Here is a 26910-nt window from a genome sequence, read left to right as displayed (position 1 = left end):
CAGTAAATCCGCATGATTCAGTGAACACATGCGGATTTACCTGCATTCAATAGAACGCAGTTTTTTGGATGCAGCGAAAATACGCTGCATCCAAAGCGCTGCTGCTTCTGGATCGTGGGCACATAGCCTATAACAGCCATGCTACAACAATGCAAAAAATATCTGAGCCATCCAACAACAGTACTGGTATTACAAAACCATCCTACAACAGTACCCCTATAGCATCGCCGTCTAACATACAGTGGGGAAAATAAGTATTTGATACACTGCTGATTTTGCAATTTCGGTTTTCTCACCTACAAATAATGGAGAGGGCTGTAAGTTTTATTGTAGTTACACTTCAACTGTGAGAGACAGAATCTAAAAATAAAAAAAAATCCAGAAAATCACATTGTATAATTTTTACATAATTAATTTGCATTTTATTGTATGAAATAAGTATTTGATGCAATAGAAAAACAGAACTGAATATTTGATACAGAAACCTTTGTTTGCAATCACAGTGGTTGGACGTGTCCTGTAGTTCTTCACCAAGTTTGCACACACCGCAGCAGGGATTTTGACCCTATCCTCCACATAGATCTTCTCCAGATCTTGCAAGTTTCAGGGCTGTTGCTAGGCAACATTGCGTTTCAGCTCCCTCCAAAGATTTTGTATTGAGTTAAGGTCCGGAGACTGGCTAGGTCACTCCAGGACCTTGAAATGCTTCTTATGGAGCCACTCCTTATTTGCCCTGGCTGTGAATTTCAAGTCATTGTCATGCTATAAGACCCAGCCACAACTCGCCTTTAATGCTGTTACTGAGGGAAGGAGGTTATTGGCTAAAATCTTGCAATACATGACCCCATCCATCCTCCCTTCAATACGGTGCAGTTATCCTGTCCCCTTGGAAGAAAAGAGCCCTTAAGTATGATGATTCTCCCACTGTGCTTCATGGTTGGGACAGTGTTCTTGGGGTTGTACTCATCCTTCTTCTTCCTTCAAACAGAGTCAATGGAATTGATACCAAAAGTTCTATTTTGGTCTCATGTGACCACATGACCTTCTCCTATGCCTCCTCTGGATCATCCAGATGGTCATTGGCGAACTTCATATGGGCCTGGACATGTTCTGGTGTGAGCAGGCGGATATTGCCTGCCCTGCAGGATTTTAATCCATGATGGCGTAGTGTTACTAACCGGAATGTTTGAGGCTGTTGTCCCAGATTTCTTTAGGTCGTTGACTAGGTAGTTCTGGGCTGATTCCTGACTTTTCTCAGAATCATCATTACCAGATGATGAGAGATCTTGCATGGAGCTCCAGACCGAGAAAGATTGACAGTTATCTTGTGTTTCTTCCATTTTCTAATAATTGTGCCAACAGTTGTTGCCTTCTCACCAAGCTGCTTGCCTGTTGTCCTGTAGCCCTTCACAGCCTTGTGCAGGTCTACAATTTTGTCCCCTGTGTCCTTAGACAGCTCTTTGGTCTTGGCCATGGTGGAGAGATTGGAGTGTGATTGAATGCGCGGATAGGTGTCTTTAATACAGGCAACGAGTTCAAACAGGTACAACTAATACAGGTAATAAGTACAGAGTAGGAGGGCTTCTTAAAGACAAATTAGCAGGTCGGTGAGAGCCAGAATTCTTGCTGGTTGGTAGATGATCAAATACTTAATTTAAGCAAAAAATTATTTAAAAATCATACAATGTGATTTTTTTTTAGATTCTGTCTCTTACAGTAGAAGTGTATCTACAATAAAAAAAATACAGACCTCCCCATTTTTTGTATGTGGGAAAACTTGCAAAATTAAATACTTATTTTCCCCACTGTAGAGCCCTTTAAGCATAAACATGCTCTACAGTCCCCTATTGCTGAGCTATTCTACAATAGTCCCTCATATAGCATGGCTTATATAACACCAGTGCTCCTTTGAGCAGCACTATTCAATAACAGTGCCCCCTAAGAACCTTCCAACAACAACACCCCAATAACACAGTCATCTAACACTGTCCCTATATCTGAGCCATCCATAAACATCACCCTTATAGCAGAGCCATCTAAAAACGTTGCCAGTATAGTAGAACATCTATCAAAATTGCCTATAGCAGACCCTTCCAACAACAGTGCCCCTATAGCAGAGCCTTCGAACAACAGTGTCCCTATATCAGAGCCTTCGAACAAGTGTCCCTATAGCAGAGCCTTCCAACAACAGGGTCCCTATAGCAGAGGCTTCCAACAGTGCCCCTATAGCAGAGCCTTCCAGCAACAGTGCTACTATAGCAGAGCCTTCCAGCAACAGTGTCACTATAGCAGAGCCTTCCAGCAACAGTGTTCCTATGCCAGAGCCTTCGAACAACAGTGCCCCTATAGCAGAGGCTTCCAACAGTGCCCCTATAGCAGAGCCTTCCAGCAACAGTGCCACTATAGCAGAGCCTTCCAGCAACAGTGTCCCTATAGCCGAGCCTTCCAGCAACAGTGTTCCTATGTCAGAGCCTTCCAGCAACAGTGCCTCTATAGCCGAGCCTTCCAGCAACAGTGCCCCTATAGCCGAGCCTTCCAGCAACAGTGCCACTATAGCAGAGCCTTCCAGCAACAGTGTTCCTATGTCAGAGCCTTCCAGCAACAGTGCCCCTATAGCAGAGCCTTCCAGCAACAGTGCCTCTATAGCCGAGCCTTCCAGCAACAGTGCCCCTATAGCCGAGCCTTCCAGCAACAGTGCCACTATAGCAGAGCCTTCCAGCAACAGTGTCCCTATAGCCGAGCCTTCCAGCAACAGTACCCCTATAGCAGAGCCTTCCAAAATTACCTCATATCAGTGCCCCCCTGTAGCAGTGGAAGAGGGCATAACATACCCCTTGCTATGGTTGGCACACTCTAGGATAGGCATATCACAAGTTGAGAACTCTGCATTAATGTGGGGATATATGTATCTCCTATAAGACATACAACATTTGGTCTAGCTGCTCACCCGTCCATGAATATCTCCTTTCTCTTATCATAGGAATGTGCCCCTGGATTTTACCGTGACAAGGGTCTTTTCTTAGGCAAGTGTGTGCCCTGTAGCTGCGGCGGGCATTCTGACCAGTGCTTACCAGGGACTGGCACATGCGTGGTGAGTTTTATTGTTCTATGTTTCCCAATCAGAACAGCAGTGTTCCTCTCTACACCTTTAACACCTCAACTTCTTATATCCAGAAATGCCAACACAACACTGAGGGTGACCAGTGCGAGCGCTGCAAAGAAGGCTTTGTGTCCAATGGCACCGTGGGTGGAGTGTTACATTGTGTCGCCTGTCCTTGCCCGCTGTCTGTGCCCTCTAACAAGTAAGTGCCATTTATTAGTGTTTTATACTGTCAATTCCAGATGTCATGTCATCTTACCCTGTGCTATTTTTTATGGTGACTGTAGTTTTGCTATTGGATGTGTGCAGAGGGGTCCATCTACTCAGTGTCTCTGCAAGCCGGGCTACGCTGGGGCCAAGTGTGAGCGGTAAGTGACAATATCTCACCCGTCTCAATGGTTTATCTGTTACCCGCCATCTTGGCTACAACTCAGCTTTTCACTGTCTAGAGATGATCTGAAGAGGCTTCTCTGGTCAATGTAAGTGAAGCTCATATATATTGTAAAATGAAAAGTTTTTAAAGTTTCAAATAGACTTTGTGACTTTCAACATCTCTGTTTGCTGTTAGATGGTGAAACGTTCTAAGACCACGTTCAGTATTTGGTCAGTATTTTACATCAGTATTTGTAGCCAAAACCAGGAGAGGAACAATTAGAGGAAAAGTATAATAGAAACATATGCTCCACTTCTGTATTTATCACCCACTCCTGGTTTTGGCTTACAAATACTGAGGTAAAATACTGACCAAATACTGAACGTGTGAATGTGGCCTAACAGTATGTGGTCAAACAGCATGTCCTTATCTTGTGATCCTTACACAGCCGGTGGGTTCATTATAAGGCCCCCTTCACACATCCATATAACACGGGAACCGGGAAAAACGGTACCGGTGTCATCAGTGTTTTGGATCTATGAGACATACACTGATACAGTGTAACAAGCCATCTGTGAAAGCAGCACGTTGACAGGTGAGATTTTCAGCCTCCAGATGGAAGCAAGAATGGTTCTATCCACTGACAGCAAGCAAAGATCCTGAAAGTCCTAACAAGATAAACATTAATAAAAGCAAAATAAAATAAATGTCTTTATATATATTTTAATTTCCTGTCCCAGGGGAATAAACCTGCTCATTTTTATCCTCCATTGTTAGGTGCGCTCCGGGTTATTACGGGAATCCCATGGTCATCGGAAGCTCTTGTTTGCCCTGCAGTTGTAACGGGAACACCGACTCCAACATGCTGTTCAATGAGTGCGATCCTCTATTCGGGACATGTTCTGGCTGTATGTTCAACACCGCCGGGCCGCACTGCGAGGTGTGTGCCCCCGGCTTTTATGGGGACGCCATAGGCGCTAAAAACTGCACCCGTAAGTACTATACGATGACCGTCTTATCCCATATCAGATAGTAACCCTCCTTATTACATCCTCCGGGCACAAGTCACTGGAGTGATACACTGTAACAAACCATCCACCTGGGACAGCGGGCGCATCATTAGGAATGTGTTTATCCTATGAGTCTCAATATAAAATGTTTTGTTCTGTAGGTTGTAATTGTTCTCCTTGTGGAACGGACACATGTGACCCAAGACATGGTAGATGTTTGTGCAGATCTGGAGTGACAGGGCCAACCTGTAACCGCTGTGAGGTAATAAACCGGAGACAAGCCGAAGCCATCAGTGGCTGTTCATTATTAATCACTATAACTTGCATTACCTGTCTTGTACGATCCCAAATTGCAGGTTGTATTATACTCCAGAGCTGCATTCACAAGTCTGCTGTCAAGAAGTTTGCCATCAGAAACAAGCCATTTCTGAGCCCCTTTCTTTATTGCATTGTGACACTGGGGGTATGGTTAATACTTTCCACAATGCAGATCATATACACAGTTTTTGAATAAGTGATGAACATCCAGGGAATACTAAGAGTTCAGCTCTGAAGCCTGCAGGATTGTGAATGTGGATGTTGTAACCTTTTGTAGTCTTCTTTTTCTAGTCCTCCTAACTCTTGATTTATCTTTTTTAGGAGGGCCATTATGGATTTGACGGATGCTCTGGATGTCAGAGATGTAGGTGTGGTGAAGGCTCAACCAGTTCTACATGCGACTCCCAAACTGGTCAATGTCACTGTCTCCCTGGCGTAACCGGTTCCCGTTGCCAGCAGTGTGCCCCCGGGTATTGGAGCTTTGGTCTTCGTGGTTGCACAAGTAAGTGATGTTCACAGATTATGTGTCTCCAGCTGATGCAAAACTACAGCTCCCAGCTTTCCCTGACAGTGTGCATTTGACTGAGCATGCTGGGTGTTGTAGTTTTGCATCTTTGGGGATATTTTGGATTTGGTATCTTGCCATTCATGACCCCGTCTTGTTTGTCCTTCCTTAGAGTGTGATTGTAAAGGGGGATCCTGTGATCCACGGACTGGAGAGTGTAAATGTAGTGACGGGCTGTCCGGGCGGCAATGTGACACCTGTAGCCGCCCGTATGAGGTACCTGTCAGCCATGGGCCCGAAGTGATGAAGTGCGAGCGTGAGTATTACCTGCTCTCTACACTTGAGAGCTTTGTATACAGTGTGGGAAGCCCGGAGTGCTTGTCCTGGATTTGGGGACAATGTGATCGGATGATGCCTGTTTTAGGGTCTTTGTGCATCCACACTAAAGCCCCTCATACATTTTAGCCTAATATCAACAGGTTCGGCCGGTGGTTTAATATGTTTGGGGGCGCTGACCAACTGTGATGGTAGGGGGACACGGGGATCTGTAAATATGTGCACTACCAATCAATTAGCAAAGGGAGGTCAACAAGGTAGAATGTGATATTAAAATATAACCTTTAATTAGATTAGGTAAAAAGTCCTCAGGCTGAAAAAACACATGACACAAAGACACACTCAATACAAATATACAAACACATGACAAACATCTTGGCTTATATTATAACCCTATTCTTATGACATGTCTAAACAAAATATAACAATAAATAGGAATGATCTCACCGTATATTCAGGTGGTGTCCTCACAGTTGGAATCCAAGGTCAGATCCCTTTAACAAAGGGATCAACTGTAGATCCTATTGGAGAAAAGGGGGAGGGGTGTCACTAAGAAACCACACATTACCCCACCAGAAAGACTCCCAAGGATCACATCAATAATGTCCCGTGGTACTCGCGACGCGTTTTATCTCATGATTCCTCAGGGGACACAAGGACCCAAAGGTATAATGTATCAGCCGTGACGGCTGAGAGATAAGAATCCCACACCCACCTGTGGGGAAGAGTTACCAGTTATATGGTGTTATGGGGTGATCTGACATCGTCTTATTTCGGACTGACTATCGCTTTGTTATCCAGGAGATATGTCGCCGGAAGAGATATCTGTCTGCAGATTTCTTTTAGAGATCCCAGGAACGCTCAGCCGAGCATTTTCTCCTATGTTTGGGAGAGTCAACTGAAATGGCTGTCAGATGAACGATCGGCCGAGGCATCATTCGGCCGACAGTCATCTAATGTGTAAAACCGCCTCAACAGGTCCATATAATATGTTATTGATCTTTATGCCTGATTCCAAGAGCTGACAATCTGGGACCAGCAGATCTGACTCTTAGGTTGTCATAGTCTCCATACAGTGTCAATTATTTCTCTATGTTCTACCATTCTTTTCTTGGATAAGGTTGTACCCACATCACAAAAGGCCCTTTTATGTGCATTAGATATGTAAAAACTGCTTTTTTAATATCTTGCTCCTATCTAGAGATAACTTCAAGTTGCAGGCCCAAAGCCTGAGTCTGCACTACTGGAAAGTGCAATATTTTCATGGAGAACTTCTATGGATCTAAATTACCAAGCACAACACTATCTATGACCTTTCTGGTTTGGGCATTAATGTGTCAGGAGATTTGGAGCCTTACAAAATCTTCAAGGCAACACTGTGTTGGAGACTAACCAGAACAGAAAATGTCAGTCTCAGTGGTGCAGCCTCAGGCTTTGCGCTTTTAACTTTACTCAATCATATCTCAACCTAGAATTAAGATATCAGAAAACAGTTTTCACATTCTTAAGGTCCCTTTAGTTTGTGCTGAAGCTTTGGAATCTGTAAATGTCTCCTCTGGTGCTGAGTGTTTTTTTTTTGCCTCCTGCAGCCTGTGATAGCTGTGTGGTGACTCTGCTGGAGGACCTACAACGTATGGCCGACTTTATTCCCAGCATCAGGGACCAACTCACCAACTTGAGTGTTAGTTCCATTGCCTGGACTCGTCTAAGTGGTCTCAATGTCTCCATTGCAAACTTAACGGTAATGCTGAAATATTTTCTACTCTGAGCGATTAGTGTTTGGCTAGTCGAACACTTAATTTTTTTGCCCTTCTTCTTTATAGGATCTGTGGCTCCAATATCAGAGCTCCATTAATGGTATAAAAGATAAAGCCGACGATCTGGAAGATGATAGTTTTAGTCTTGCTCAAGACTTTGATGCTCTGCAGGAGAAGGTGGGTGTGTTAATTTCCACTTCTTGCCACAAGGGGGTGCTGCAACAATGTACAAACATGTGACAGTGGCAACTAGGTATTTACCGTACTGGCTGATTAGGACCTACTAGATGGTGGCCCAATTCTAACGCATCGGGTATTCTAGCATGTGTATGTACAGTAACAGCCACATAGTATATAGCACAGGCCACATACCGTAGTATATAGGAGCCATGTAGTATATAGCAGACACGCAGTCTATAACACAGCCACGTAGTATATAACACAGCCCATGCAGTGTATAACACTTCCCACATAGTATATAGCAGCCACGCAGTATATAACACAGCCCACATAATATATAGCACAGCCCATGCAGTATATCACACAGGCCACATAGTATATAACACAGCCCAAAAAGTATATAACACTGGCCACGTAATATATATCAGCCACGCCGTATATAACACTGCCCACGTAGTATATAACACTGCCCACGTAGTACATAGCAGCCACGCAGTATATAACACTGCCCACGCAGTATACAACATTGCCCACGCAGTATACAACACTGCCCACGCAGTATATAACACTGCCCACGTAGTATATAGCAGCCACGCAGTATATAACACAGCCCACGTAATATATAGCACAGCCCATGCAGTATATAACACAGCCCACGTAGTATATAACACTGCCCACGTAGTATATAGCAGCCATGCAGTATATAACACTGCCCACGTAGTATATAGCAGCCATGCAGTATATAACACAGCCAACGTAATATATAGCACAGCCCACGCAGTATATCACACAGGCCACATAGTATATAACACAGCCCACTCAGTATATAACACTGGCTACGCAGTATATAACACAGCCCATGCAGTATATAACACAGCCCACGCAGTAAATAACACTGGCCACGCGGTATATAACAGCCCACGTAGTATATAGCAGTGTGGGCACCATATCCCTGTTAAAAAAAAAAATAGTTATATACTCACCTCCGGTGTCCAGCGAAGCTGTCACGATGCGCGCGCTGCTGCCGCCAGCTTCCGTTCCCAGAGATGCATTGCGAAATTACCCAGAAGTCTTCTGGATAATTTCACAATGCATCTCTGGGAACGGAAGCTGGCGGCAGCCGCGCACGCATTGGCGGACGACGGAAGGTGAGAATAGCAGGTTTTTTGTTTATTTATTATTTTTAACAGTAGATCTTTTTACTATTGATGCTGCATAGGCAGCATCAATAGTAAAAAGTTGGTCACACAGGGTTAATAGCAGCGTTAACGAAGTGCAGAACGCATAACGCGGTCCGATAACACTGCCATTAACCCTGTGTCAGCGCTGACTGGAGGGGAGTATGGAGCGGGCGCCGGGCACTGACTGGACGGAAGTAGGGAGGGACTAATTCTCGGCCGGACTGTGCCCGACGCTGACTGGTCGCGGCCGCCAGGCGGGATTTCCGGGACGGACAGACAGACAGACAGACGGAAGTACCCCTTAGACAATTATACAGTAGATATGGGGCCTCATGTGATCTTTGCTTTGTGCAGGTGAATGCAACCAACAGAACAGCAACAAATATACAGAAAGCGACCAAGGACACCCGTCAGAAAGCAAAAGACCTCATGATCCAAGTGCAATCTCTATACAATGTTTCACTGGGTGAGATTTTATTTTATTCTGTGCCTTACAGCCATGGTTTCACCACATCATGTGCTGATTCCTATGATTGCTACCAGGACACTCCCATATATGGAGTACCGCCATACTTTGTACACATGGCCCCAAGAATGGTGCCCCAACAACTGTGCAATTAGTGGGATAAACTAATTAGTGACTATAGGTGTCCATACATGAAATCTCTACTGACACATGTACAGTATGCTCGGCTTAGACAAGTGTACGTATTTTCTTAATGACAATGATGGGACTACGTCACTGCCAGACACCTGGTGGCGTCTTACCTGTCCTGAGAACAAAATGAGAAATCAATCTGTCTTATCCTTCAGATTCAGTAGACATTGATCCAATGTCCATGATCAACTGTAGTGAATACCACCATATAGTGTTCCAGCACCACCCTATAATGGCCAAATACCACCATATAGTGTTCCAGCACCACCCTATAATGGCCAAATACCACCATATAGTGTTCCAGCACCACCCTATAATGGCCAAATACCACCATATAGTGTTCCAGCACCACCCTATAATGGCCAAATACCACCATATAGTGTTCCAGCACCACCCTATAATGGCCAAATACCACCATATAGTGTTCCAGCACCACCCTATAATGGCCAAATACCACCATATAGTGTTCCAGCACCACCCTATAATGGCCAAATACCACCATATAGTGTTCCAGCACCACCCTATAATGGCCAAATACCACCATATAGTGTTCTACCACCACCCTATAATGGCCAAATACCACCATATAGTGTTCTACCACCACCCTATAATGGCCAAATGCCCCCACACAGTTATCAAATACCATTATACAGTGCTCAAATATCACGATACAGTGCTCAAATATCATCATACAGTGCTCATATATCATCATACAGTGCTCAAATGACATCATATAGTGCGCAAATACCACCATACAGTGCTCAAATACCAATTATAAAAATTTATGTTAGTCACAGACCTTGGATACCAGACCATCTTAGGTGCCCTCTTCAACAGGGGCAGCTGATGCACCCTGTGTACTGGAATAGGCTGCACACCCCAAAGGCCAGCCCAGAACAGTTAGTGTTTATGCAGTTATGTTCTAGAGTTTCTCCTTTTTGAAGGCCCTTTTGATAATAGCAGTGCATCAGCTGTAATCTGTAGGGAACCTGTCGGTAAGTTTTTCCTGCAGCTCCTCCACAGGGGAAGTTAAGAATTGCACAGTGCACATTCACATCTAAGTGTTGCCTGTGTGATGCCGGGCAGGACAGGTCCTTTGGAGTCTGAGCTGCTCTTTGTAACCTTTCTCCACTCTGGACAAGACATGAGGATTCTGGACAGTAATACGTATGAAAATGGCTTCACTAAACCCCTTTCAGATTATTGTATCCATTTTAGGACCATAATCTCTGTCTGTCTATTAGGACTTCTCAATCAGCTGAACAAGATTGCCACTTCTAACACCAGTAACGTCACATCCACTGAAGAGTTCAGACAAATCATGACTGAGGTGGAGAAAATGTTAAAAGAGATGCGGGACAAGGACTTCAGTTATGCCAAAGACCTGGCAGAGAAGGAGCATAACGAAGGAAAAAAATGTAAGTAGATCATGTGCTGGAGCTAGTCCCCCACCGTGCTTCTTTTGGGTATGGGGAGGACTTGCTATTAGTACCATTTCCTCCAAGGACCATTAGCTGACGGTGATCGGGGCATATATTGACGTGATGTTGATTCTTCTTAGTGCTGGATCGGATAAAAGCTGAGCTGTTCTCTAGTGTGAAGGCCAACCAGGATCTCCTGAATGAGATCAAGAAGAAACTGGAAATCTATAGCGCTGAGGTGATGGATTTACGGGATGCCATGAATGAGGCAGTGAACAAAATCATAGAGACCGAGGGTCTCAACAGCCTGAACTACAACAACCTGGAGGAGAACAAGGTAAAGACAAATTCCCCGATGATGGGTAGAAGTATCCCTTGAGCTTGAGAGCTTTCATATGCTATGACTTCTTTACTTTATTGTGACAGAATAAGGTCAACGACTTGAAGACACAACACAAAGAGCTGGTGGGAGCCATCAAGATGGGTGAAGAAGCTTTAGCCCAGGTCTCAGATATCTGGCAAATGATAGATGACATGAAAGAGGTATGATGGGACACCTAAACAATAACGGTGCATGGGCCACGGGTCTCCCAGGATTATTCACATAATTGATTTATGATGCATTCAGGAATATGAGAAGTTGGCAGCTGGACTGGATGGAGCTAGGGGCCCAATTATGGACAAGGTGAAGAAGTTCTCACCAGCAAGCAGCAGGCTGTCCATTGTGGAGCAGGCCGAGGAACATGCAAAACTCCTCAGTCAAGTAGCAAAGAACTTGGCCAAGTGAGACTATCTTCTTTTAGACTGTCTAGGGATTATTGTGACTTATGTGCGAAGCATTATTCACAATTTTACATTCTTCCTCAGTGCCATAGGAGACTCCAATCAAGACGAGTTCATCCAGAAAGCTATAAATGCCTCCAATGCTTACTCCAGCATCATTGAGGCCATAAAGCAGGCTGATAAAGCTGCAAAGGATGCCCATCGGGTGGCAGGAGACACACATAAGGTGGGTTCTACAATTTATAAATATTGAATAGCGCCCCCTCTGATATGGGGGGATTATACAACAAAGAAATGCTATCTGTGCTGACTGTCCAATGTCTCAACAGAACATCCTATCAGAGGAGCTGGGGAAGAAAGGTAAAGAGTTGAAGGACAACAGCTCCAAATTGGAGAACAGCGCCAAAACTGCCCAAAATGAACTGAATGGGGGTGAGTTCAGAAAACTTTGAGTGTATAAAATATAAACTGCTTTACTCCCATATAGACTATACTTATAAAACAGAGGTACTTAGCGCACAAATTGGCCAATTCATGTGTGCCCACCATCCACAACAAGGCAACCTTACTTTTTTGTATCAGACAAAACTCTTCCTGGCCAAACCCTACAAAGTACAATAAGCTTTGGCCTGGCATCGTCTATGTCCATCGTACATGCATTATTACAGTTATCATGATGTGCCAGGCACTAAGAGGCTTCTGCATGCCTTTATATACCAGGGCCTGGGTATGATTGTAACCTTTCACCTCTGCTACATGCGGAACTCTGCTTTAGTGACATTACTGTCATTTACATATGCTGTTCATGTATAAGACACCGGAGCTTTGATTCATTAACCCATTTTACCCCAGAGCAGAAAGCTTAATTCAGCACCACTTGGAGGTTTTCTTTCAGCATTATTAGACCTGTAGGAGCCTTTCCTTTAGCGCTGCCTCAGACACCACGCTGTTATTTTACTCAGCGGCAGGATCCACGGGGTGATGTCTGTCGCTTTCAAACAAAGTCATTTTTCCGCTGCTCGCAGAGCTGGTGATAATGGGTTTAAAGTCGGATCGGTGCCAATTTCACACATACTGGGCATTTTAAATGATTTGTTTTAACGGATTGTGTCATTCAGAGTCTTGCTGACCTCCTCCTTCCACAGATGTCCTGAAGAAACTGCAGGAAGCGAAAAAGAAACTTCAGGGCAGCAAAACAAAAAAAGAAAAACTTGAATCCGAGCTGAGATCTGTCATGGACAAAATCAGCATGACCAGAGGTAAAAATCACTGAATCGCTTACATTGCAACCAAATCCCTCTAGTCAAGAGTGACTGAACAGGGGAAGACCGCAGAATAAAGTTCACATGCCACCTTCTGGGCGCCAACATGATCTTGTGTAGATTAAAGGGAACCTGTCACCTTGGAAAATGCTATTTACCTGCAGATTTGGGATTATTCTGCAGGTAAATAGTGCTAGGCTGTGTACCCACTATGAGCTTTTGATGGTGCAGAATTTTGGCACCATTTCTTCCCCAATTTAGGTTACTTGCATTTTTCCAAAAATATGCAGCGTAAAAAAACTCATCAGAAGCTCATCGTGGGAATGTAACCTTACAGTGCTGCCTGGCCCTTACTGAAAGTGCGGCTACAGGGAGAAAAATAACTTATTTCATCCTGGGAGCTGCCGGCTTTCAGTCATAGGGTGTGCCCGGAGCAGTTATAGCCATTATTCACAGCACTGTTCACTGTACTGTGAATGGCGGCTATAACCACGCGCTGGCACTATGATTGACATCTCGCTCTGCACTGATGCGCTACAGAGTTGGCTGTCAATCAAAGTTTCGGCCACACCCGATGACTGAATGCTGCTGCTCCCAGGATGAAATAAGTTAATTTTCTCCTGGTTGCCGCATTTTCAGTAAAGCGGCCGGGCAGAATTGTAATGCTTAATACCTGCTGATAACCTATACCTGCAGGTAAATATCATTTTCGGTGATGCCAGGTACTATCCACATTTGCGCCAGGAGCCTCCGCCACAGGTTACATTACATTCATATGTCACTGCAGTAATGGAACTTGGCACCAGGGTCTGAAATATATATTGTTTCACCACCAGAATTAGTGGTGTACCTTGGGATGAAGGCCTTCATTGCATATTGACAGTTATTTTGTTAATGTCTTCCAGATAATGTTACTGATCACATAGCAAAAGCCAAAGCTAAAGCTACAGAAGCCAATAACACGGCTACCAGGGTGCAAAGCACGCTGGCCGATATCAAGAGGAACCTAGATGACTGGACGGATAAATATGGAAACATGAAGAATGAAGATGTGAGCAAGGCAGTAGATGATGCCAAGACCACTGGTGAGTCCAACACTGCGGCACATGGGACATTATACAACAGATTATTTGATATCAAAGTTAGAAGGGTCTCTAATTGGCAAATTTCCATAAACTCCCCACTAGCGTCAAACTTTAGGCCAGGTCCCATATAGCCAGATGCCCTTATTTCAGGTGGTCTTGATGGGTATGTGATGTAGTACAACCTGCAAATAATTGCCTGGAATTACTCTGTCTCTTTAAGTGTCCAACCTAGAGAACACCATTCCTCTGCTCCTGGACAAGCTGAATAAACTGGAAGACCAGCAGGGACAAAACAACAGCATCTCAGACAGCATCCAGCGTGTCCGACAACTGATCTCACAGGCCCGGGATGCCGCCAGCAAGGTGAGCAGAGTTGTCAAAACCCCTCCCCCATCAGTAAATATGTGGGTAAAGAATCAATGACTACTCCACAATCCTATTCCACCCCACGCAGTGCTTCTGTTACGTCACAGTGAAATATAAAGGGTGGCGTTCTCCTTTATCTGGATACTGGTCATTGATAACCTGGGGTATATATGGAACATTTCAGATGATTATTATTCTCATCCACTTTTTTCCTTACCAGGTCAGGGTCCCGGTGAAATTTAATGGCTTTTCTGGGGTACAACTACGTACTCCGAGTAATCTGCCTGATCTGGCAGCTCATACCTACCTCAAATTACACATCCAGAACCCCAACCCACAGAATAAGAAGAAGCGGCAAGCGGACTCTGACTCCACACGTTTCGTGATGTTCCTCGGACACAAGGATGTAAGGATGGCTCAATATAAATGACCGGCACTTTAACGTTAAATATGATAAGGGTGGAGACCCAGAATAGTGCAGGAGAGGTACAGATTTATCTAGAAGGTTCTTAAAGGGCTTGTCCATTAGGTAGTCACATAATCCTCTTCCCACCACTGCACGATATGTATGTGTTATCTGCTCTGCTGTGGGCAGCGTCCTAATGCCGGATCACAATCTGCTGGATGCTGCTCGCTTGGTTTCTTCCCCTTTTAATGAAGGTAACCACTTTGGGTTTGTTGCACAGGGTCAGGGTGACTACCTCGGATTGGTCTTGAGAGGCAACAGACTGCAGTGCATCTATCGTCTCGGAGAGCAGGAACCAACGTACCTGTCCGCCAATGAGGACATCAAGGAGCAATTTGTCACGGTCGTCATTGAGAGGTGAGCTGAACCTATAGGAGTTGTCCGGTGAAGATAACTAATCAGCTGGATAAGTGATCATTTATTGATCGTGGGGGCCGACCCTTTGGACCCACACTGGTAAAATGGAGCATTTTTATTCCCGTTAAAATGGAGCAGCATGGCGCCCTATGAGGCTGCCCCATAGGGAGTGGATGGAGCGGAGGTCAAGCGTATGCATTGCCGCTCCATTATCACTGGGACCCTTTCAGCCGATCGGTGCTCTCAGAACCCCACTATCAATAAGTCATCGACTATCTGGTGGATAGACGATAACTTATCTTCAGTGGACAACCCTTTTAACTATTGATATACAATTATGTTACTCATGCATTGGAGACTTTAATGTGATCTTTAGGCAATGCCAAGGAGCAGGTAAGCCCATCTACATGACAGCCATAGGTATGGGTGACCGATGGATAGCAGTATCTTACAGTTTAATCTAGTAAAAAAAATTCTGAAAGATGTCTCTGGCATTTGGGATTTTCACCAACTGCTGAACTTGAAAATGGACGTTCTCTGTAATACTGAGAGAATATATTTGCCGCAGTGTTAGATAAGGTTTCTTGGAGGGAAGGAGACTCCTCTGTGGCTCCTGGAGGATTCATGTCACACATTGCTATGGAGAACAGCTGATCTACCGTCTTCATCTTACCTCCTTCTTCCCTAACAGGATCCTGCAGTATGCCCAGATGTCCATCTTTGTAACTAAGGATAGCTTACATGAGATCAAAGGAGACAGTACAGCCAGTGGTGAGCAGGGTCTTCTCAACCTGGACCCCCAGAGAGTCGTGTTCTATGTAGGAGGGTATCCTTCAGAATTCAAGGTAAATCCGTCCCATTATCACCACATGTACTGAAGGCCAGACAGCTGGACAGTAGACTAAGGGTGCCTATCTATCTATCTATCTATCTATCTATCTATCTATCTATCTATCTATCATCTATCTATCTATCTCATATCTATTATCTATCTATCTCATATATATCTTTGTTATCATTAATTAGATATTTCCTTTTCTATCTTTTGCCTCCAGCCACCTTCAGCACTGAACTATCCCAATTTCAAGGGTTGCATAGAGCTGGACACTCTGAACGAGAAGCCCATCAGCCTGTATGACTTTGAGAAAACCTTCCAACTGGATACAACGAGGGACAAGCCTTGTCCCAGGTACCAGTCACAACCACTATATCCTTGATCACATCTATGTCTCAGACTGCAGGATTATCTGCCTTGTCATTTTCTGCTTAAACTAGCCTTCAAGGGTTTGTCCAGTCTAAATTAATAAGTCTGCAGTCACTCTGTGTGAATGCAGACTTATGAATCCCCCCAGTACACGCACTGTACGCTGTGAGGATACAGCAGCCTCACTACATACAAGTGTATGGTGCCCACTAGTCGGGCTCTGGCCAGGAGTATGCATAATGTATACATCACCGCTGTTCCCGACTCAGAAACCGGAGAATCCTCGCATTTTAGAAATGGAAAACCCTTTCAAAGAGTATCTCTCACAATTATAGGATCGTGTATATTTTTAACAGTATTAAAGAAACTGGTGTAATATATATTTTTTATTATTATTTTTTTCCTTAGACAGGAGGTTGCCACTTATACTTGCTTCTGTGCAATCTGTCACAGGCATAGTACAGTAGGATCAGTTTCTGACCCGATCTCCTATGCTGTGTCTGCATTAGCTGTGCATTGTGCACACGCTCCCTGTACTGCACAAGTCACAGCTGTAGGTTGAGCCTTGCGCCATTTTTCTTGTAGCCCAGCGCTGTGCACGGAGCTACAATCTCCTGCTGTCATCCCTACTTAATGTTCAGCGCAGCAGTCACATTATCCCCGGCAGCTGCGCTCCGCACACTGTAAGTAGCATTGAGTGGAGACAGCAGGTCGGGCACCACGGCTGCAGCGGTTACTTCTTCCAAGGTTGAAAACAGTCTGGCAGCCTGGCATTAGTAGTACAATGCCCGACCCATTTCCACCGATGAATGAAGTCGCCAACACAGCCCTTGTGTCCGACCTGTGCTCACCAATTAATGTTAGTTGCTGTCTGCAATGTGACAGGTCGTCCTTATATTGAACTCTTAGAAGTGATGAGACTGGTGCACTTACTTTGAAAATCCGTATCACAATGGTTGTATAATTCTTTGTGAAAGCTTACCTTCCTAATATTAAAATGAACATTTTATGAGTCTAGCATTAAAATGTTCATTTTAATTAGAGGATTTTACATCCATTGTGACATGGATTTTTAAAGAAAGTACACCTGTTTCGTCAGGTTAAGGTCATAAGGTATACTGTCTCGATAGTGAATTTGGTGACTTTAATTTAATAAAATTTAAGGGTGCAGTATGCAGATCTTTCATGGATTAGTTTCACCTTGAAAAGGACAATCACTGCAAAACTGATACTCCATGTTATGTCTAGAGCATGACCTGAAATGGTGGAGGGTGACCCATGGGATCAGAGACCCCTGCACTGTGGGTAACACACTGTACAAGTTTTGCAAAGAATCCCTGTAACATTTTATTCCTTGTGTTCTGCCCCTGGGTGACGCTCACTTACATGACATGTTTTATTTGTAGGTCCAAGTCTACAGGAGATCCTTGGCTCACTGATGGATCTTACTTTGATGGGTCAGGATATGCTGAGGTTAAGCTGGAGTCACTTCCTGGAGTCAAGAGGTTTGAGATGGATGTCCGCTTAGTATCTTACAATGGAATAATCTTCTATCTCGGAGGAGAGGTAAATATCTGGTCTGACAGTCAAGAGTCCTCAAGAACACAGTCCATCTGTGACTTTCTGAATACATTGAATCCGGTCTTGAGTTTCAGACAATAAGGTCCCCCATACTCATTATATTTCTGTCGTCCATCAGCTCTTTTCCCTTAGCAATGCTCAGCTGGGTTATGACAGAGCTGCTGCCAAACTCTTAAATACATCGGAAATACATCTGTTAATTCATGCACAAATACACATATCTTAGAGTATGAGCAAGGAACAATGGGGCTAACCCAAGTGGGGATCCATCAGCACAAGTGTCAGCCTCTCATTTTTGCTGAGGATTCTTAGAAAAATGCACGTCGAACTTACCTTACAAAAAAACCTGAACCTGTGAACTATTAAGGCAACCTCCAATGTAACCTCCTCTTCTTACAGGACCAGTTTGTGTGCCTGGCGGCCCAGGAAGGTCAGCTCGCCCTGTATTACAATATCGGAAGCGGGACCGAGAGAGCAAAGCCGATAGAGTCCTCCCCGCTGTTTGTCAGCACCTCCACCTCTAAAGCGGTAACAGCAAATTCTCCCCTCAGTGGTTTGTGCGGTGGTGGCTACCAAATTTTTTTGCTAATGCTTCTGTCTATGTTCTTCCTCAGATCCAGGTCATAGTCGCCGTGATTGGTGGGAAGAAAAGGATATTTGTGCGATTTGAAAGGTTGAATGTGTTTAGTGTGGAATATGATGGTGGTAGCCTGGAGTCGTCACGATTCTTCTATCTTGGGGGTCTTCCAACCGATAAACTTCCAGAGGGGTGAGTTCATCCTCTAGAACTTTTATGCCTCCACAGTGCCTCCTAACAGTTTTCGCTGCATAGAATAGCAAACCGAAAATTCCTCAAAAATCTGGAGACTTGAGGGTCACCACTATTGTGCTTCCTCCAGATCCCCAAATACTGTAAGGTTTATTGTCTTCTCCATTGTTCCCAGTCTGAAGGAAACTTTCCCCAGTGGAGGTTCCATCAGAGGTTGTATGAAGGGGCTCAAGGCTTTAGGGAAATACGTGGACTTGAAGAGGATGAACACAACAGGAGTGAGCTACGGCTGCACCTCGGACCTCCTGGTGAGTCCCTTAGGACTTCATTCGCTATGACAGACATGTCTGTAGTTCCTGATCTTCATGACTGCAGTTATTTCCTTCACCCCCACAGATAGCAAGGTCTGTTCAGTTCAATGGACATGGGTTTTTAAGCATGAACCTGAGGAACGTGCCTAACTTCCAAGACGACTTCTATGCCGGCTTTGGCTTCCAGACAATTCAGCATAATGGCCTGATGTACCATCATACTAATGATGTGAGGGGTCCTGCCATTTGTAATTAAATTTTTTGTGAATATCACGGTCACTTGGTTGCCATTGTATGAATATGAATGGTGCTCTGCTTTCTGCAGGAAGGACTATGCCAGGTGGAGACCCAGGGTGGTTATTTGTCGGTGAAGCTTCTTGCCACTCGGCTAACCTCCAAAATGTCATATTCCGATGGATCCAGACATTACCTGTCCCTGTACAACGACAAGAATGGGTATGACTAAGCCCAGTACAGTATTACTGATCAAACTATAGTGAGATATTATGTGCATCCCATTAATATAAGGGGGCACATAGAGTAATAGTAGAGGAATAATAGGTTGCAAGCTCTTCTGCCACCTGAAATGGCAAGTATGGGAGAAACTCCCAGCCAATGAATTAGTATCTGATACAGTTTTTGTTGCTTAGGTTGCGGCTTTATGTGGACGATGAACTACAAGGGAGCGGGCTTCTCTCTCAGGGTGGCCGAAGAAAACGACAGGATGCTCCCAGCAACAATATACTCCTTGGAGGGGCACCGGATAGCACCACACCAACCAACTTCACCGGCTGCATCAGCAATGTCTTTGTAAAAAGGTTAGATTTTTGACAAAGACAATGGTGTAACGGTATAAACCCAGCAGCACAGAGCATTTAAGGAGACACATACTGATTTTCTGGCAGGACTTGCTGAAGTTCCACAGGTTCATTTTTAATAACCTCTGCATCACTGTTACAGGATCACTGGACCTCAGATGGTTCTGGACCTGCAGCAGAATCTTCGTAGTGTAAATGTCAGCATGAAATGTGATGACATCCCCGAGGAACGACCCCAAGAGATCAGAGCGTTGGTGCGGAAGGATAAACTCAAAATGAAGGTAAAGTGTCTCAAGGGTCAGCTCTTCACCTTTATCTCATCGGCCCCTTTCTCCATCGTCTACAAATTTTACCACTTTTGCAGGCGCGGCAGAGGAAGTTGGCTCTGCTGGGTCACCGACAATCACAAAACTCATCCTGTTATGTTCCAAAACCTTTGAAAGGGGCATTAAGATTTGGGGGCTCTTCATCCAGCCATCTGGAATTTACAAATGTCCCTGGTTCCTTCCAAGACAGGTATGTGCTGTTGGGGCGATAGGAGGGGACGCCGGACCAGTGGCTTGTGCAAGTTTGGTGAAAAAAGTTCAGCATTTTAGTACCATTTGCAGACACATTGGCGGCTGGTCAGGCACTAGGGTCTACACCGCTGGTTGTACCAGTCATCTGTCTCTGTTTTAGATGCAGCCACATTCATCTTCTGTTTCCCTTCCATAATAGGTTCCACTTCTCCATGGAGGTTCATCTGAACTCTTCCAATGGTCTCCTCTTCTTTGTGGCAGATGAGCCAGGAGCCTCCTCGTTGTCTCTTTATGTCTCCAATGCCCGATTCATCCTAATGATAAATGTTCGTGGGAAAACACACCGATTGAGAAGTAAAGAAAAATACACAGATGGGCAGTGGCACACGGTAAGAGGGTGATTGATACATGTTAGTGGTCACCAAGCTGTTGTGTAATCACTGCAGCCAGTATGCCAACGTCTTTGGGTATGTAGAGTGCCAGCCATATTGTATGTTCAGATATATTGTCTTTTTAAAGCAGCCCAAACTTAAAATTTTACTATACATGTGGCCCCAAAGTGGAGGAACAGAGGGGCACTACGTATAGTGGCTAGATATGTCCCATAGACTCTAGGACCACTCTGATGACATCATAGCGCTGTTATGCTCTCCATTATACTGTTGACTTGTGACATCATGAGATGATGTCATCATGTAAACTGCTTCAATATCACAGATTCCCAACCTTAACTATGAAATATTCTGCATTTTAGATTTTCTTTGGGAAGGAGAAGCACAAACTCCGTCTGGTTATAGATGGCCTCAAGGCTCAAAGTGGGGTGCTACCACCAGGGTCCGTCCTATCATTAGCAAGCCCAGTTTTCATCGGTGGGGCCCCTGCATTGAGGAACCGTCCAGACAACCTGGTGAGCAGGTGGAGCAAAATCATTGTACATGAAGCATCCGCTCCTGGTTACTGCATACCAAGTCCCCAAATTCATGATGGAAATATACACTCCCTGACAGAAGTTATGTCGCTTATCCATGTTATGCAAATAAAAGCTTATAACCTGAGGTTAAATTCATCCATTGGTTGTATAAATTATTCTTTTGAAAGCTGAAACCCTCCGAAATGTGGTTTAGGTTAAGAAAATAAATTGGCATCAATGCAGAAATATTGATCAGTTAATGGACACAGAATGGTCAGATTTTGGCAAGACAAAAGTTTGGTCGCCTGGTCATATAATGCACCCAATCCTAGTTTACATCCTCACCTGTGCTCAGTAAATGATCGGTTAATTAGTGTGTGTGTATAAAAAAAAATCCAGCACCCCAAACCTTCACTTGAACTGCAACTCGAGCTCTGACAACATGCCAAAAATCCACCCTGCGACCAAAGCCTGGATTATCAAGAAGCTGAAGACCAGATCCACTGCAGAGGTGGCTGGCACCTTTAATATGTCTCAGCGTCAAGTACAATGAATTAAAAAAAGATTTGAAGAGACTGGAGATGTGTTTGACAAGCCCCGGTCTGGCAGACCTTGCAAGACAACTGCTCAAGAGGAACGTTTGTTGGTTAGAAAATCCAAAGCAAGCCCCTCTTCCACCGCAACAGAGCTCCAACAGGCCTGGTCACCTCAAGTCCCTGTGTCAACTAGAACAGTTTGTAGGATTCTGTCTCGAAATGGCCTCCATGGTCGAATCAGTGCCCAGAAGCCAGCACTAAACAAATGGCAAATAAAAAACCGTGTGGCATTTGCAAAGTCCCACAGCCTGCTAAACAGATGGACGCTGGAAAAGTGGCAGAAGATGGATTTCTCTGATGAATCTTCAGTAGAATTACACCGCAGTCGCCTCAAATATTGCAGGAGACCTACTGGAGCCCGTATGGATCCAAAATACACCCAGAAAAGTTAAATTTGGTGGTGGAAAGATCATGGTCTGCAGTTACATTCCGTATGGGGGTGTGCAAAACATTTGCAACGTGGAAGACAATATCAATAGCCTAAAATATCAAGAAGTATTAGCTACCTCTTATATTCCAAATCATAAAAGGGGTCAAATTCTGCAGCAGGATGGTGCTCCATCTCATACATCCATCTCTACAACAAAGTTCCTCCAGGCAAAAAAGATCAAGGTGCTCAAGGACTGGCCAGCCCAGTCACCAAACATGAACATCATTTAGTATGTTTGGGGTAGGATGAAAGAGGAGGCTTGGAAGACAAAACCAAAGAATCTAGATGAACTCTGGGAGGCATGTAAGACTGCATTCTTTGCTATTCCTGATGACTTCATTAATAAATTGTATGAATCATTGTTGAACCTCATGGATGCAGTCCTTCAAGCTCATGGAAGTCACACAAAATATTAAATATGACTCTAATAGCACCACAACGTCATTCACCAATGTTATGCAACATATATTTGTATTTTAAGTTAATTATTTGTTTGAATATCACATTACTGTCTGTGGGCGACAACTTTTGTCTTGCCAAAATCTGACCATTCTGTGTCTATCAACTGATCAATATTTCTGCATTGATACCAATTTATTTTCTTAACCTAAACCACATTTCGGAGGGTTTCAGCTTTCAAAAGAATAATTTATACAACCAATGGATGAATTTAACCTCAGGTTATAAGCTTTTATTTACACAACATGGATAAGCGACATAACTTCTGTCAAGGAGTGTAGAAGACTGATTGGTTTTACACTTTTCAGGATGTCACTGGTTTCCATGGATGTCTGAGGAACCTGAGGATGGACGGGAAATCCTTGGACAACCCAGAAAAAGCTACAGGGGTCACGCCATGTTTTGAGGGGCTCACAGAGCCTGGATTGTTTTTCTCAGATGGGGGATTCCTGACATTTAGTACGTAAAAAATCACTTGTCCTAAATGTTTTAAAATACCCATTCAGTTGAGCCGAGCTGCATTAGCAGGCCCAACCATTTCTGGGCCGTTTTTATAACAGAACTTCTCTCTCCTTCCTCTCTTTTAGGGAATTTGATTGACGTGGGACAGGATCTAGAGTTGAAATTAGAGGTGCGGCCGATGCAGCCGTCTGGACTTATATTCCATGTGGTCACTGAGGAGGGATACGCAATCACCCTGTCCTTGGCTGATAGAAAGGTACTGACTAGTCTCTTCCTACTGCTGTTCTCCTATTGGGATTTCCTATCTCATTTTTCTCGCCTTCCTCAGGTGTCTGTAGCTCTGACGGATACATGGGGTAAACACTCCACAACGGTCCATCTGCAGCAGCCTCTATGTGACGGACAGTGGCACACCATTGCCGGTCAGTATGGTGACATGCTCAACACACCTTCATATTGTCATGGACGACTCCTTATTCTCATTACTTCTCCATCACAGTCACTAAAGGGAGTAATGTGGTCCAACTGGACGTGGACACTGAAGGAAACCATTTAGTGGGGATCAGTCCTTCCTCTCACATCAAGTCTTGGGGAACCCTCTATATGGGAGGAGTGCCAGGTAAGTATTTGGCATATGTGTTTTGTTCATGTTGTGTCTGTATCGGTACACGGCTAGTAGCAGGGAGCGCCTCCACGTCGGATTTATCAGCAAAGAACTAAGATCATATTGAGACCTGTAATAATCCCTGGATAAAACATGAGTGGTCCCCACTAGTGATGAACGAACGTGCTCGGATAAGGTGTTATCTAAACATGCTTGGGTGCCAACAAGAGTATTTGCGGTGTGCTCGAATACTATGTTTGAGTCTCCACGGCTGCATGTCTCACAGCTGTTTGACAGCTGCAACACATGCAGGGATCACCTGTATATTAGGCTATCCCTACATACGTCGTGACTGACGAACAGCTGCGGAGACTCGAATATGGTATTCGTGCATGCCAAAGACACTTGGTTAGCACCAGAGTATGCTCAGATAACACTTTATCCCAGCACGTTCGCTCATCTCTAGTCCACACCTCATAGAAAAGCCTACAGGCTAGTCGCTATAGTCACACTGCTTATATAACTGCTGATTTTGCACGGATTTTCACTTATTAAACTGGATAAACTTACAAGTCTGTAAATTTATATAACCAACCCACGTCCCCCCAGAATTGGTATCAAGTGTGTTAATTTTTGCAGATTTTCACTAAATTTGATGAATGTTTGATTTTTAAATCATCAGGCGAATTTATCAGTCCTGAATTATTTTCTCCTTTTCATCACCAATTTGTAATTAAGTTAACAAGTTTTCACTAAATTCAATTCACGTTCATTTGTGCATGTTAAGTCACATTTTTGGATGGAGTTTCACACTTGCAAAGTTTTAAGTCATGTGCATTGATTTTCATTGAATTACCATGCATGGATTCAGAATCGCTGTGCGAATTTGCCAATCTGGACTTTTGCTTCCCTTGTTCATTAAAATCAAATATAATTTTGCATCATCTTTCACCATTCTGAGCAGATTGTTCAGGTTTGTGAAATCAGAATTTCTTTTTTTTTGAGCCCCTAGAGTTGAAATCATGTGTGCCGATATTACAGATTTTCACCATTATACACAAATTTCATTTTTTTCCCACTGAACATCCACATGGGAAACATCCAGACCCCCAACGTTCCCATACCCGTACATGCAGTGGCTTAGCATACCTTGAATAGCAGGTTTATTCAGCTCCAGTATGACCAGTTCTTGTCATTGTCATTCATTTTTCTGTCTCTTTCTAACTAATTGTGTTCCCATTGTTTTAGCAAACAGTCCTGTTGCAGAGCACCCACATTCGCCTTATCAAGGGTGCATGAGGAACCTCACCATCAACAGGAAGGTCATAGATGTCTACAAATCTGGAATCTTCACGGGATCCGCCGGGAGAAACATCTGTCCAGCCCTTTAATTGGAAAGCAAGTGGCGGATGAACACTGACATGGGGACTGCTGTTATTTAAGGGCAGAGACCACTAAACTGTGCCATTAATGGAGAGGTGTTAGGTCATGTTACAAGGTGACCCTGACATCTAACCCAGAAACATGGGTGCTTCTTACTCGGTTACTTTACCGAACCATTGTACTTCTGCAGACTGTTCCCAGCCCCTCACACGCTCCACCTAATATAATGGAAAGATTTGTGGGATTGCTTACAATGTAGTAACCCTTTCTTTGACAAGTGCTATAGCAGTATATTAAATATTAGCATTGTAAGCCTTGGTATAATCCAACGACTTAGCTGGGACTTGTAGCAACAAAAGGGACAGCACTCCTCATTCCTGCCATTAATATGCTAAGAGACAAACACTGGAACACTGTACCCGCAGTTGGCACAAGTCGGCAATGTACAGGTGGTTTAATCAGGGTTTTTCAGAAGATGTTTGTGCTAGGTTGATATTAATCTGCCTCCACTTCGCTTCAATTACATGCTCGCCACGGCTCAGAACCTGATTTCATGCAAGGTCTGAACCCATAATACGCCCCGCTCATTTGATTTTGACTTCAAGTGGTAAAATGCGTCGGCTTCTGCCACTTAACAGCTTCTTAATTTCACAGGTCTTTCACTGGGGAGCTGTTACTGCATAAAAAGACGGCAATGCGAGAATGCAATTTGCTATGTAATTAATGTAAAAACAGCCGGCTTTATGTCAAAATTTGGAAATAATGGGTGCAGAACCAGCGCTCGCATGAAGATAACCAGATGCCTGCTAAAAGGGGTCACAGAAGATTTCTCATCTAGTTTAGCATGGCGATTTCATTGCCTTGTGTTCACCATTCCAGACCATGGAAAAGGGCGCGTTATGTGTATTCATTTACATGTTAGATGTAACCGTCTTATCATAAAATCATGTATACTTACTAAGTAGCAGCGGCGGAGAACTGGACATTAGGAAAAGCTGGGGGGTCTGATACGTAAACGCCCTAAGCCGAGAAAATGTTAAGAATAAAATAACTACTGGGTAGAAACAGTCCTACAGATATTTATTATATTGTCCTTTCCTGTGGTAGAACAGCGTGAATTTTTTTTTTGTTAAAGAAAAATATAAATATATATTTAAGTCTATTTCACTGATTTCACCTCTGCACTTACACATTAAACGTCTGTATATATATATATGCATGTGTGTACCTATTTACTACACAACACTCGGGCAATCGTGCTAGAGTCATGAAGTCCCAGGAGAGGCGCCATTACTCCACTGACCAATTGCTGCGATTCACCTCCAACAATGGCTGCCTCAGCTGGGCATAGATGTGGGGGTGCCCTTTACCTGTACCCGTAACATTAGGATTGTAATGCCAATAGGAAACTAAACCCCGACATCTTCCTGTATTCATTGTAGCTTCCTACTGGAGACGTGGAAACTCATGGTGCAAAAATTGGGTTCTCTAAAATAAAGCCACTTTTTCTTTTTCCTCTCCACCTTGCAGTAATTCTTCATTTGGGCAATGAAAGGGTTAACCATATTTGATGGGAGACTGTTCACTGTAATCAGTACAAGAACCATTGTCGGTCTGAGAACAAACTGTAAGGCGTTTAATACAGTATCATTTTCCCAGTAAAGCGGAATAGCGCCCCCTCTGTTTCTCACCCACAGAAGAGCAAAG

General features: G+C 44.0%; 1 protein-coding gene across 1 annotated transcript in view; it reads left to right on the top strand.

Moving 5' to 3' along the window:
* Positions 1-26723, top strand: part of LAMA5 (laminin subunit alpha 5) — a 116915-nt gene extending 90192 nt beyond the window's left edge. The window contains exons 42-80 of the mRNA XM_077252870.1: positions 2981-3091; positions 3175-3302; positions 3388-3468; positions 4251-4465; positions 4645-4745; positions 5123-5303; positions 5479-5622; positions 7232-7383; positions 7466-7576; positions 9115-9226; positions 10663-10836; positions 10980-11176; positions 11266-11382; positions 11468-11622; positions 11707-11848; positions 11952-12054; positions 12768-12881; positions 13790-13969; positions 14190-14332; positions 14556-14741; positions 15022-15158; positions 15850-16003; positions 16214-16347; positions 17769-17928; positions 18343-18471; positions 18558-18712; positions 18888-19020; positions 19109-19252; positions 19349-19479; positions 19674-19841; positions 19984-20122; positions 20206-20357; positions 20559-20748; positions 21114-21266; positions 23063-23213; positions 23342-23472; positions 23545-23638; positions 23716-23835; positions 25069-26723. Coding sequence (XP_077108985.1) covers positions 2981-3091; positions 3175-3302; positions 3388-3468; positions 4251-4465; positions 4645-4745; positions 5123-5303; positions 5479-5622; positions 7232-7383; positions 7466-7576; positions 9115-9226; positions 10663-10836; positions 10980-11176; positions 11266-11382; positions 11468-11622; positions 11707-11848; positions 11952-12054; positions 12768-12881; positions 13790-13969; positions 14190-14332; positions 14556-14741; positions 15022-15158; positions 15850-16003; positions 16214-16347; positions 17769-17928; positions 18343-18471; positions 18558-18712; positions 18888-19020; positions 19109-19252; positions 19349-19479; positions 19674-19841; positions 19984-20122; positions 20206-20357; positions 20559-20748; positions 21114-21266; positions 23063-23213; positions 23342-23472; positions 23545-23638; positions 23716-23835; positions 25069-25211 — 5565 coding nt within the window. The 3' untranslated portion in view covers positions 25212-26723. The remainder of the gene's footprint in view (positions 1-2980; positions 3092-3174; positions 3303-3387; positions 3469-4250; positions 4466-4644; positions 4746-5122; positions 5304-5478; positions 5623-7231; positions 7384-7465; positions 7577-9114; positions 9227-10662; positions 10837-10979; positions 11177-11265; positions 11383-11467; positions 11623-11706; positions 11849-11951; positions 12055-12767; positions 12882-13789; positions 13970-14189; positions 14333-14555; positions 14742-15021; positions 15159-15849; positions 16004-16213; positions 16348-17768; positions 17929-18342; positions 18472-18557; positions 18713-18887; positions 19021-19108; positions 19253-19348; positions 19480-19673; positions 19842-19983; positions 20123-20205; positions 20358-20558; positions 20749-21113; positions 21267-23062; positions 23214-23341; positions 23473-23544; positions 23639-23715; positions 23836-25068) is intronic.
* The last annotated feature ends 187 nt before the right edge of the window (positions 26724-26910 follow it).

Source organism: Ranitomeya variabilis, chromosome 4 (assembly GCF_051348905.1).
Source record: "Ranitomeya variabilis isolate aRanVar5 chromosome 4, aRanVar5.hap1, whole genome shotgun sequence".
Classification (NCBI taxonomy): domain Eukaryota; kingdom Metazoa; phylum Chordata; class Amphibia; order Anura; family Dendrobatidae; genus Ranitomeya; species Ranitomeya variabilis.
Note: the sequence above shows the minus strand (reverse complement) of the source record. Positions and strands in the feature narration are given on the sequence as shown.